Genomic DNA, 13,688 nt, shown 5'->3' on the forward strand with positions numbered 1-13,688 from the left:
TTCTTCTCCCCTGTAAAGTTCTCACTGGCAGTAGCAGGAATTTTGTCCAGTGAAGAATGGGACCTCTAGCTTTATGTGAAGGTATCCACCAGTCTTGACTCCTAAAATTCTTCTGTATTTCTGGGGTGCTCCCAAGAAATGCCTGAACTCAATATGTGGTCACAGCACAACCTGACTAATAAAACCTGTCTGCACTATAGAAATTAGTTGTAAACTTTCTACTGAAGGCAACTTTCAAGTACAGAGAAGGAAAACCATCCCTTTTCTAACCTCACTGCTATCCCATCACAAGCTTCTCCCACCTACCAGGGGTAAAAAATCTGTATTACCGCATCTCCTAAACCAGCTCCTGATTTCTGATGAATAAAATCACCATAGTCTACAGCTATGCATGCAGCCAGCTACTGCATCTGCCCCTGCGAGGCTCATGATCACAAGCCCCTCAGAGATCAGGGAAAAGGATGACGTCAGTAGGAGTAACAGCACAGGTCTTCATAAATCAAGCCATCAGCTGCATATTTTTAATTATATTCAGACCAACAGGCCATGCAAAATATATGAATTCTTTTTTATTAGTCAGCACATAAGTACATTCAAGTTGCACAACTCTTTCCAAAAACAGTAAAAGCAAATTTTAGCCATCAACCTCTGCTAGAACACCAATGTAATTACAATAAAATCAAACTTGCATTACAGTTAATTAACAGTATCATCTGCAACACTTCAAAGAATTAACAAGTCATTATTTCCTGAATGGCTCATGTACTTAATAAGCCAAAACGACTGTACTGCTTGTGAGAGTGGTTTTAAAAGCACATGCCAGTCTTGGAAAGCTTCAGCTTTTCACGCTTTTTGTCTGTTGAAATAAGAAGATAAAGAGATAAGTAAGAGAGCACCAGGTTTCATAGAGCTAAGAAAGAAACAAACTTCAGAATCTCTCAAAGAAAGGAATTACATTTGCCAAAATCAACTGTCCCATGTAACTGCTACAAATATAATATTAATAAGAGTTTAAAAACCTATTCAGACTGGAATGTAGCTTCTTGTGCTCCTGCCAAGACCAGGCAACCAGAATTTCTTGGAAGAGAAATCAACCCAACTTAGTATGTTTCTACAAACACATTAAAAACACCACATGAGGCACCTTGTGAGTTCAAGCACTTTTGACTTTTTCTGCAAGTTCACAGGACAAAACCCTCAAAGGATGCTAATGTCGCATTGCCTGCAAGTGGCTGTCACAAATTAAGCTTGATCTTTCTTGGTGCCAAGTGCACCAAGCCCTCCTGCTGGGATTCAGTTCACTCTGGCAGGGCTTCCTGTCATAGTCAGCCACCTGGAGACACATGAAACTTACTGCAGTAGCAGGACTGGTAAAAAATAGCTAAAAAGTTCACAGAGGGAACCTCTACCTTTAGGTTCCAACAGCACCCACCCCTTCCTCTCTGATAAAGCACTTTTCCTAAGATAATCTCCAAGAGGTTTGCAAAGAAAGCCAATACTTAACCCTATCTCTAGAACGACAAGGGAAGGTATTTACCCAGGGTCAACAGGCAAACCAAGGGGAGAATGAGGAATTCAGACTAGGTCATTTGAATGCCACTGCAGGGCTTTGTCCCTCAATGAGTCTTCAGCTGAAATTTTGATTTAAGTACAAGTAGCAAGGAGTACCAGCGTGCTACTTACACCTCGTCACTTCGCAGTTCTGATCCATGTCTGGTACTTATCTGGAAGTGCAGCGCTCATTAATGTGGTATACACTGTGTTACTGGTGGGGAAAGAGGAAAAAAAGTGAGTGACATTCCAAAGGCAAGAAGATTAATTTCTAAAACTAGCAAAGCAGCAGAACAAATTTGAGTGGAAACAAACATTCTGCTTAGGTACAGAAGGGTTAGAAACTATGCGGGAAAGAGACTGATAAAAATGAAGGCTGCTGACACAAATTTTTAGTATTTTCTCCCCCATTTAGTAAATCAAAGGAACTGTACATCCATTTTATCACTGTATTAAAAAACAGTATTGCTAATCTTAGCAGTGACACAAATATAATCTCCTTTCCAAATTTCCTCAAATTTTTAAAGACAAGAGGAGAGGAAGTTCTGATATTAACTTTGAAGAATCCATTACTAAGCTCTAATGCGAATGACTGATCCAGAGAATATACTGAGCTCCATTTGAAAGTAAAACAAAACAAAATAACCTGCAAAGGTGCAACTTGTGGAACACTGCAGAACAACAATGGCATACTGAAATAAATCTCTTGAAAATCTAGTAAATGGTACCTAAAAGCTGTGTACTCCTGTTTACTATTTTTCCCCCGTTTTACACATCAAGCAGAGCTACATCAGGAACTCCAGAGAAAGCCATTTGCAGTGTTCAAACAAATCCAAAGGTTCCAAAAGTGAAAGGCACAAATGACCTGGCAGAAAGTCCAGCTGCTCCCCTAAGCAGCAATTTGTTTCACCACTACAAAGGAACTTCCCATTACCAGACTGAGCCTAACGAAGTGTCATTTCTCAGCTAGAGCGGCAGACCAAAGAGGAAGAGTGCTGTGGAACTGAAAACAGACTGCCATGTGCACAAGCAGGAATCTAAGCTGGGAAACAGCAACATACTCAGATGCATAGGAACTGCCTAAGGAAGCTTGTGATTGACTTTTAAGTGGCCAGAGGCATGGTGGGAGGCACTGATTAACATCTCTGAATCTAATACTTACTTGTTTAAGACTGGCTTCACTGACAACACCTGTACAGAAAGTTTGAAGAGTTGTCATTTTGGTAAATGAAGAGGGAATTAAAAGGCTATTTAGAAACAGCAGGAGGATGAAGTTATGAAAAGGAATAATGCAAAGTAAAGAATTTCTCTTGCTGGTTGTTCGTTTTGTTGGGGTTTTTATAACATCAGACCATTTTACAAAAATATTTTAAAAAAGCCCTCTGAAAATGCAACATTTAAGTTCTCAAAACTAACTGGTAAATATCACTCATGTTTAACACTTCATCTGCCCGCTGTAATATTTATAATCATGCTTGAAATAAGGAACTGCACAAAAATGGTGGTGATGGGATTCACCACCTGCGCTTTCCGCTTGGACTGGCAGACTATTACAAAATGCCTATGCAAGGGAGTTTAGAAACTTTCTAACAAACTTATCAGTCTTGGACTCTCCAGAGACAGTTGTGCAGTACAACTTTTTCACTGTGCCTTCCTTGCACAGCTTTTAAATCCCTGAAAAAAATGCAACTGCACTTCTGCTTTGAAAGAGAACTTTTAAGTCAAAGTCACAATGCAGAATTTAGAAGAAATACCTTAAAGAGTGTATCAAAATTGATGTTCCGCTGTCCAGTAGCATTGAGAGCTTTGATGGCTGCAGTTCTGCAGGAAAAAACCACAGTATCATTAAACACACTTTACTGTGACAAAGCACCAATGTGAAAAAATTCTCACTAAATGCCTTTACATTGAAATGCTTGCTTTGGCCTAAAAAAATACAGAGTTCTGTGTGGCTGAATCTACTCTCACATTGCTATTGCATTACTACTCTATTGAGTACAGACCAACAGGGCATCTGGCAACAGCTTTTTGCATACCACACAGCCTAAAGATCGTATGATGTCTGCAAGCATCTTCCTAGTGCCATCAAATACTTTTTCACTGTGAATCTAAATCCTTTTACTTCTACTAAACTTTGCCTTGTAAAGACATTTTTGGTACACACATCCTTGCAATTTCTCATCTTTTATGCCACTCAATGCCACACTGGCTTTCCTCTGACATACGTGAATATTGCTCCTTACCTTATCTGTTCCCTTTTGAGCAGCACTACAGAAACTGAACAAGCTGCCTGCTCAACAAGCTAACACCTGCTCAGAGAAGAAAACACCTAAGTCCCTAGAGTTTTCAAAATAAAAGTGTTATCTCACCACAGAGCTCCAAACTAAATTTACCTTCGATCGTCAAAAGGAGGAGGGGTCGTCCAATGGTCATAGTTTGTCTCCACACGAAACCACCTATAACACAACACACAAACATAAAAGCAAACAAAAGGTGAATCAGTAGGTAATTAAGAAAGGCCAAGAATCAGTATCTCTGTATTGCCAAAAGGAAAAAACCTCCCTCAAAAGTCTCCTTCCTGTGTCTCCTGCAAGCCCAAGGGACACTATGTTGATATACATAGCAGCCTTTACCAGAAACTACTGAACACACACAAAAAAGGAGCCACCTCTGAACTCCTGCTGGCATCAGTGACAAAACTACTGCTGACTACAATAAAAGCAAGACCAGACCTTTAAAGAGGTGATCAGAAAAAAGTTTATGGGTATGCATACGACACAGCCTGCAGCAGTACACAGAGCCAACAGGCCACCTGGCTGTTGCCAAGCCAGGATTTACTGGCTGACTGTAGCCATTAAGTGCCATTTTTCACCACAAGGAAACTATTTAGGATCTCCTTTATATGTTAAGGTGCTGATTTCACAAATTGGATAGGAACAGTTATTTTTGAGCCTTCAACCTTTCTACCACATTAGGTCAAAACTAATTTGGAAGTGCTGAGTTTACCGGTGCAATACTTGGCAGAAAGACAGGAAAAGCCCTCGAGCCTTGTCATCTTTGGAATCTGGCTAAAAAATAAACACATGCAGATGCTTTTTCCAGCCTTGACCCTCTGGACTGCCCCAACCTGACAAGGTGGTGTGATTCCTTCTCAAAGAGAAGGAACTGGAGTTCCTTTCAGAGGCTTGCAAGCTTTCCCTGACCAGCCGTAAGCATTAGTAAGAGACAGGCCTGGGTCCCCTCAAGAAAGTAGTGTCACTCATGCTGCCTATTGCTCTGGAGGGAGTATGAAAAAACAAAATAAACCATTTTTTTATACTTACGCTCCACCTAAAGGATCAAGAGGCCAGAGATCTGCTGGCCCTCTTCTATTCCTTGTTATGACCATGCCTTCTTTGGGTGACACACCTCCTACAATATAGTAAACTTCAGCAATGATGGGAATGCCCGCTAGTCTGAGAACAGCTGACTGAAAGTCCTCTGCTCTGCTCAGGGTCTAATGCAAAAAGGAGATCACAGTGAAACAAAGATCACGTAGCACGGTCAAGCACAAAAATGAGCACTAGAACATCTTAAAAAGACGAACGGGTCCAGCTTTTTTTCAAGTGGCAACTGACTGTAAAGTGGTACTTGAAAATATTTCTCTGAAAATAGTTTTCCAAACTGAGAATATGAGCATGAAATGCATTTGACTAGGACAGGATCTCATTAATCCCAGCTTTGCAAGTATTCAAATAAAACAGTAAATATATATGTACATGCGCATATACCCACATATGTATGTGCACATATGTATATGGTGAAAAATGAAAAAAGCTGAAAAATCTGCCATTCAAAAGACAGAGGCTTGCCCATACTCTACAAATTCAATCCTCAGCAAAGTGTTTCAATGGGAACCATGGGACAGATGAAAGTGGATGAAAGGGGGAAAACAAATGTCTTTGTCTTGCCAGTGGTTTAAGAGGATTTAGGTAACAATGATGACTGAGGCAGAGGCATTGCTTACAGCAAGCCTGGCTTCTCCTGCCATAAGCAGGTGACTTAACTTAGCATAAACTGACAGTCACCACAGCCAATGAAGCTACGGTTTTCAGGCACAGGGCCACAACCTACTGAAGTACATCTTTTAAAATGAATGCTGTGTAGGAACTAGAACAAAACATGCATCAAACAAAACTGTTCAGAAAGATGGGGAAAGTCCTGGAGAACAATTAATGATTTCTGAGAGCAACACTGCCGCTAGTTGTTTTGAGTCACAGCCTCAAGTCATGTCTCAATCTCAAGTAATATGAACAAAAGTCCCCAGCAGACATTCCAGTTCTGCAGGGAGTTCACCTACAAACCATATCGTTCACGCTTACTGTAATTCAAGAATCTGAGAAGCAGCAGATCTGTTTTATCTTAGTAGTACCCTAACACAGTATTCAGAAGATGTGCTATACAAAATAACAGTTTTAACTCCTTCTGCTCACTTAATATGGTAACATATCACATGTAGTGTAAAATAACCGCCGGGTCAGATCGTAACCATTTAAGAGTGCAGCTGTCTCAGTTTGTTAAATTACAAAGCTCCTCTAGCTGAAATAGTCCCTAGGAAGGAAGTCTTTGCACAGCTTCTCCAAGGCTTTTGGCAGTGATTAGAGATTGCCCCCCCGAAGGGCTGGAATTGCCTCTCTCACAGCACTGACAATTTGGGGACAATACCTATCTGCTCTCATACAATGCATTTACTTATCAATTTATTGACTTTTCTGTGAATCTAAAAGTTGGAAAATCAAATGTACTAGGAGTTTGCAAGTACAAACAACATCACTGTGAAACTGAGAAAATAACTCAGTGCACTTACGTCTCTGACAAGCCAGCTGACAGGGTAATTCCGATTCAGAAAAGCAGCTATTGCATTTTCCCACCATCTACCACCCTCTGTGGAAAAAAAAGAAAAAACTAAACAGACAGAAAAGAAATTACTACACGCGCATGTTATGTATGCTCTGAAAACTTGTTTCCTTTCTTCCCCATGTCCCATCTCTAGCTCTGCAATCTTTCCCCCTACTGCACTGCAGAAGAGCGGTGCAATAAATACTTTAATTCTTTAACTATACCACCATCATAAAACCATCAAATTTAGGTGGTTTATACCAAACTGACAAAGCGCACACACCTGAAAGCAGCTGGAGCCTCTGTCCCATCTTGAGCTTATCAACACTCTTTAGAACACTGCACGGTGAAGGTGCTCCTTTTCTACTGCAGTACTTTACTGATACCTATACACCAAATATGCAGGATGTGCTGCATAACCAGGCTAGCATACCTTGGCAAGCCCTCAGTTTTCAAAATCTGCCTTTCAAATCTCAGCTTTCTGTATCATTAGATTTGGATACTGAAGTACCACACAAAGCTAAATCCTCAGGGCAGCTACCTATCAGCATGAAATATCAACACTTCAGCAGAAGGGCTAACCAAGAGCATAACATCCCAGTGAAACTACAGGTAAAATATCAATAGAGAACATAATCCCAACTGAAGTTCAACCATGGCAGCTGGATTAACACCCCTGCTTTCCAGAAATCATCTCAGACCTGTAATGACAGGATTGATCATTATCTTAGCTGTTTGGTGTCTTCTGAAAGGCAGAATATTCCTGTGACCAGTGCCCTAAAAGGGTGCCATAGAACGGAAGGGAGCCTGAAGGACAGTGGACAGCAAAGACGAAGCCTTTAAAGGTGTCTTCTTAAAGCAGACACTGTTCAGCACTGTACAGAGAATACACAGCATCTCTCAGAACTTGCCAGCGCTAGCAATTTCCATCAAACACTCTCACATTCCTTTCAGTATTAATAACTGGCTAGCTGCTCCTTTTTTAAACCGCTTTTATTCATAGCTGAATGATAAGCAATGAAGTCAAAGGTGACTGTAATAGGGACTAGCACTTTGTAACACATTTCTAAAAGGATTGCGGGTCTATTCATATGATCTAGTAGTCTACATCTGTCAGCTTCAATGTTAGCATTAATCACCTCATTATTCATCTTACTGAAATATTCCAACAACAGGAAGAAAAAACATGAAACAGCTAAAAAAAAGAGGTAGTGATGGTCTTTCTGTGTTACTAGAGAAAATTAGGAGAACTAAGAAAAACAGAACATCAAGTTTATGACTATTCATATGCCAAAACCAGAAGAAGCCAGCAGGAACAATATGCTTGTCACTTGGTAGAACTTCACCCTAATTTCAAGTCATACGTCTTTCCAGCTGCAGTTCACATGGTCATTTCCCTCAATTTTTAGTTCAGTTGTACAGCGACAGATAAAGCAGCAAGCGTCAGCAACAACAGCTTTACAGGTGCACAGCGTGTGTTGAGTGAATGACTGTTGCCTGTACTTAAAAAGCAACTGAAATTGAGGCACACAAGCGTGTGACAGCGCATCAGCTCCTGACGGACAAGAGGGGCCCACCGCACACGTGTGTTTGCAGCACTTGATTCCTCTATCGGAATGGGGAGAACAGGATGGGTTTGTGCACGGACTAAACCACCTCACTGTTGTCTCAGATGATCCTTATAGTAAGGGTTGAAGAACAATGCTGAGAAACAGCAGGGAAAACAGGACGGCACTGGTTTTGTGCCCACATTGTGCCTGTTCACAGACACAGGACTTGTGTCCACACAATTTTCTAAATCAAGCTTTTGCACAGACTCAATACACTTAAGACTTTATTTCCAAGCTGACGTTAGCATGAACTAAAAGCAGTCTGCATCTCTCAGTATCAGCCCAGGACACTCCAGTTTTGAAAGGATTAAATAACTACATTAGCATCAGAAGCAGGCGCTTAAAAAAAAAAAAGAGCACAAACTATGGAAAGAATCTAGTGACTGCAACAAGGCAGTATCAACAACGGAAACAGGAATCAAAAGGTGCATGCGCTCCATAGCAGAATCCCTACTCATAATGAATATGTACATAACGTACAGAGTGAACAGTGTTTGTGTAACATCAGATTCTGAAAACAGAAGATTGTCTAATTAAAAGAAAATATTAGAAATAAAAGAAAAATTGCTTACCACAATCACAAGTGAAAAATAAACATTTATTTTAGATGTCGGTTCTAACTCTGACTACATTGTTCCCAGTTCTAACAAACAGCTAATAAAGGAAAGCAAAAAGTGTCTGCTTCTTAGGGGAAAAAAAAGAAAAAAGAAGGGGGGAACAGATGGAAGAGGCACACCCAAGCTCCGAGCTGGACATACCTATCAGTATTTGTGAAACTCCAGCACTGATGGAAAAGGCAGTGACCCTTCCTCTGCCTTCCTAATTGTCCAGTTTTAGTTCTTGGTAGTGACATCCCTCAACTTTCCTCTACTACCGGATCTTTCCTCAGCTGCCTTTTCAGGACCTCTGTGCATCCTCTCAAGCCCTGCTGCCTTTCCCCTAGATCTCTCACTCTTAGGCTTCTCTTTCCATCCTCTCTTTCAAGCTGCCCTATGGGCACACAGAAATAGGGAATAGAGAGGAAGGGACAGAGGACTAGGCAAGCAGCCATTTATTTGCTATACACGACTGCATCTTCTTCTCTCAGCCCCTATTCTGCCATCTCCAGTTATGCCTCTTGAACAGACCACATTAATTTGTGTTTTACAGCGTTCCCCAAGGTTCTCAGTCTCCTCTGGCAGTTTTCAAGCTCAGATGACACTGTGCTGACTAACATGCCTCTCTCCTATGCGGCAGCCAAAAACTGGCAGCATGTGTCCTTTCACTCCCTGAGGGCCACAGAAGTTACCCAACTTCAGCTCCTTCCTGGCAACCTTAATCATATTTCTCCCTCTAGAACAGGAGGGAAGGGGCAGAGTAGGCAACAATCAACTAAAATGGTATACATAACGTCAAGCGTGGAAGCCAGATTTATATTACCTCGTTCATCACCAGAGATTGTGAACTTGTGTGGACTTTGTCCAGTCCATAAGCCAACGTAACCAAAAAACGTGGTGCCTTGATACGCTACCTGAAACCAGAAAACACGCAGTATTTTAGTATTCTGGAACAGAACACTACTTCAAATACAGGCAACATTCCGAAGCAGCATCCTGTACTTTTTTCTGTGCCTTTCATACATAAGTCACTATAAAACACTTAGCCTTGGATTACAGTAAAGCTTGCAAAGTAATTTATAAAAAGACTCCGAGGACCAAAATTCACTGTATTTCATTTGCTAACTATCGCTGAATGCTACAAAAGTTTTGGTCAAATTAGCAAGTGGCCAAGACAGAAACAAAAAGTTCTCCATTTGCAAAATGGACTAGTGAACATGAAGAAAATCACACTAACAAGGACTGCCCTAGCGACAGTTTTCATCTAACACATACACGTTGGTCATGAAAATTAACAAGGCCTTAGAAAAAAAGCCTTAGAATTGGTCCCTGCCAAAAGTGATCTCTTTTCTATATTCTCTAGTATTTCTTCTCTTAAGTATCTTGGTATTTCCTTCTTTCAAGATCTCCTTCCAAATAACAATCTTGAGATACTAGTGTCTTCTGTTCTGTTTGTTCCAGTTGATCACCACAAATGAAGCGTGCAGAACGCAGAGAAAACCAGCATTCATCCCACATTCCCAGAGTGTGACTGTGGTGTTCTAATAATCCAATACACTCGGGACGGGAACCACATCCCTACATTAAATCGCACTGCCCATGCAGCTGTACGACCATTCCCCGTTCCTTCACAGAGTACCACCCGGCTACGTCATCCTCAGCCCGTACCTGCCCATTCTTTATAAACCTCACATCAATTGTAATCTTGCTTAATATATCGACAAAACCATAATCCAGGTTCCGACCATGGTAAATGTTTCCTTTGTCATCCTGAGCAACGATACTAGTACAGAACCTTCAAAAACAAAAAGGAGAAAGAAAGATTTAAGAAAATTCAATGACAATGCTTTCAATATTGTAGTTGAACTAGCTTGACATTTCAGGAGGCGTAACCGAGTTTACCGTCTGCAAAGTATTTTACCACAAACTTACAAATAGCAGTTTGCATTATATCAGTAACACGCTTCCCAACCCGAGAGAACAGTCGCATCCTGTACTTCTTGACAAAATTTCTTACAGGTTTTAATCTTGATGAGTCAGAAAAACAAAAGGGACAGAACGGTTTGAGTGAAGCTCTGCATAACCACACAGCACTACAATGCCCTCTATGACTACCGCACCATATCCCGAAGGGAAAGCCCCCTCCCACAGAGGCTCATACCAAACTGTGCAACACCTAACTTAACAGGTCCCACCCAGCTCAGAAAGTCCAAAGCCACGCTACTGTCCGCATTGGGACAGGTATCACAGCCCAGGTAGAAGCAGCATTTCCACTTGGGAAACACTTCATTTTACTTCTTTTCTAAATCAAGCTGAAAAGCTGACATCTAAAAACGTCCACAAAGTTATCAGTCTGAAACTTTGTAGATTTCATTTTGGCAATTATAGATTATTTCATTTCAGTTTGGACCCTGCATATTTTTAATCACAACTAGATAAAAAGTTCAAACAAAGTCAAACATCAGTTGCTGTTAAAGTGTCAGCCATTTCAACCACAGTATAACCTCTTCTAGAACAGGAAGTGTGCTGAAATTCATTTTTTAACAACATACTCAGTTTTTTGAAACAGGCTTTTTTTATGAAGTATACTGAATTAGCAGAGAATTAACAATTTATTTTCTCTGGAGTTAGAAGTCTGTCATCCCAGTGATGCAAAGCACTGTCTTTCAAAACTGAAAAGGTGAAAATTTTGTAGACAACTGGTTAGTTCCTCATTTACCTTTTCTATTTAGTATCTTTAGAGCTGAGTAACTTAACATTTCACAGGCCTTACTAAGGCTAAGAGTGGTAAGTGTCCTCTGAAATACTAAGAAAGCTAGCATTTAAATGATTCTTATCCAATATTAATCCTTACTAAAAAAAAAATCACTTTAACCAAATACCATACCTTGAGAAAAACAATAATCCAAATGTATACAAGTAACCGTATGAACCTGTTTTTTATTAAAATCTATACAGAGAAATATTTTTAGGATCGTCACAGACAACAGCAAGTGTTTATTATTCTCCTGCACATGCTTCTGGGGGGAGTTAAAAAAAAAGACGACAATGAAACTGCATATTTTTTCCACTGAGGTTTTGTTTGCTGTCATAAAGATGCTACATCCATTTTCCATTGTGCAAATCAAAAAAATTACATTATACAGTCATTGTGAACATAAATCCAGAAAATGGTTTGGAAGCAACTTTCAGTTGAATGGTTAAAATAATTCAATTGCAACTAATTCTTCTAGTTTCCTTTTTGGTGCAATACAACAATTGAAATGGCAAGAGTACATTATGTGATCTTTGAAGATAAATGAACCCAAACACTTTGAATGGATGGCCCTCCTGTATTATCAGAAATGATTGTCATACTTTTACATTCATACAGATATAGACACAAAAACATTGCGGCTACATGTTACCTTTATTAACAAAAATACTGCTCTGTGTTTCTCATTCAATTCAGGATACAAACTGCCTAATGAGAATGAACCCTTCCAGCTGAAGGTTTGAGAACAAACAGCGCGAATCATCTGCCAAGTGTCTTCACGTGCCTTTTTGTGCCTTCTCCCACGCTGAACTAAAATGACTCTCTACATCCTTTTCCACCAGATTCTGTAAGTACCAGACACTTACGCGGTAGATTCATAGGCGAAGTTAAGCAGGAGTCCATCTCCAAGACTTATTCCCAGCGCTTTGCACAGCCCCACGATTTCCCCCACGAAGGGCTGCGGCATAAAGAACTCCAATTCTGCTGCTATCGGCCGAATGACTTCATGGACCCATTTTGGTACACTTTCACTGCAAAATACACTCAAGACATTAGCTAAGAAAGAGACAAAAAGGTTGGCAGTTTATGCCTGGCAGTCAGATCTTCAAGGAGCCTGCCACTTCCCTGACCACCCTCTCCCGTACAGTATCAGGCATCCCTGCATCCCATCCCTCTCCAAATCTCACCGGCTTCTGCATGCCACCCCCCGAGAAGCCTAGACAACCCGAGCAAAAGCTTCAGCACAACCCTCCTCCTTGTCAGATTTATCTCATCCTTTCCAGGGATCCCCCCCGTGCGTCCTCTGACAGGCTCCCAAGTGTAAGCATAGCGCAGTTGTACGGGATGAACACCCAAAAATCCCTGATTTCTGAGCTCAGAAGCGCAGCAGCCCTGCAGCATCACGTTCGTTCAGGCCCCGCAGCAGCGGGTCTGGCGGGGTTGGGGGGGGGGGGGGGGGGGGGGGGTGTGGCGCAAGGGCTCCACGGCGCTGGGGAGAAGGGAAAAGCGAGCCCCGGCCCCGGTCCCCCGCTGCACGGCGGGGCCGGAGCGGCGGCGACCAGGGCCGCCTCTCACGCCGCTCCACCGGGGAGGAAGGGCGGTCTGACAGCCCGGCGCTGCTCCCTCCGCCCCAGCCGCGGCCATTCCGCACCCCCCCGGGCTGCCCCCCGCCGCCCCCCCAACCACACTCACTCGATGACCCGTGCGACGGCGGCGCGCAGGAAGGCGGGATCGAAGTGCCGCAGCACCGGCAGCCACCGCTCCTCGGCGGGGCTGTCCAGGCTCACGTTACAGAGCAGCGGGGCCGCCGCAAGCGGAGCCGAGGCCGCCGCTACCGCCCCCCCGCACAGCAGCACCAGCAGCCCCCCCAGCCGGGACACCCCCGCCGCCGCCCGCCCCATGGCGCTGGACGCGGCCGCCGCCGAGCGCCCCGACCCCAGCCCCGCCGGTAGCGGTAGGGGCCACCCCCGGCGGCCAGGGGCGGCCCAAGGGGAAGGGCCGGGACATGGCGGCGGTGCTTCGGGCGGGGACCGCCCTCCTCGCCCGCCCCAAGGCGTAGCGGCCGCCCTCCGCCCTGCCTCAGGGGAGCGGCGCCTCGGAGAGACCGGCTGGGCAGGCACGGGGCTCGCCTGGCTCCGTCCCACGGCCGCCACGCTTCCCCCCCGCGGCTCCGAACGGGCGGCATCCGCTCACGGCCCCTCTGCCCCGGGGACAGCCGCGGAGCCCGCCCGCAGCACCGCCCAACACCTCCGGCTGTCAGAGGTAGGGCATGATGGACAGAGAGATGAAAACACGATC

At 43.2% G+C, this 13,688-nt stretch overlaps 1 protein-coding gene across 1 annotated transcript; it reads right to left on the reverse strand.

Annotated features, from left to right (window-relative positions):
• Positions 1-753: 753 nt before the first annotated feature.
• On the reverse strand, positions 754-13,291 carry NAAA (N-acylethanolamine acid amidase). The gene is made up of 11 exons (XM_086464273.1): positions 13,083-13,291; positions 12,257-12,421; positions 10,304-10,430; positions 9,459-9,549; positions 6,398-6,474; positions 4,875-5,047; positions 3,945-4,007; positions 3,306-3,372; positions 2,714-2,742; positions 1,684-1,765; positions 754-856 (listed from the first exon to the last, which is right to left on the reverse strand). Exons 1-10 carry the CDS (start codon positions 13,289-13,291, stop codon positions 1,690-1,692), a joined length of 1,077 nt encoding a protein of 358 aa, XP_086320399.1. The 3' UTR covers positions 754-856; positions 1,684-1,689.
• Between the last annotated feature and the right edge of the window lie 397 nt (positions 13,292-13,688).

Source organism: Leptosomus discolor, chromosome 4, assembly GCF_034619465.1.
Source record: "Leptosomus discolor isolate bLepDis1 chromosome 4, bLepDis1.hap2, whole genome shotgun sequence".
Classification (NCBI taxonomy): Eukaryota; Metazoa; Chordata; class Aves; order Leptosomiformes; family Leptosomidae; genus Leptosomus; species Leptosomus discolor.

What these genes read in the sequence shown, in the direction of transcription:
- NAAA (XM_086464273.1), bottom strand. Translation starts at nt 13,291, where the DNA reads ATGGGGCGGGCGGCGGCGGGGGTGTCCCGGCTGGGGGGGCTGCTGGTG. An exon ending in GGTTTATAAAGAATGGGCAG is followed by an intron (nt 9,550 to 10,303) that starts GTACGGGCTGAG and finishes TTCTGGTTTCAG; the next exon opens with GTAGCGTATCAAGGCACCAC. An exon ending in CTTGATCCTTTAGGTGGAGC is followed by an intron (nt 4,008 to 4,874) that starts GTAAGTATAAAA and finishes GTTGTGTTATAG; the next exon opens with GTGGTTTCGTGTGGAGACAA.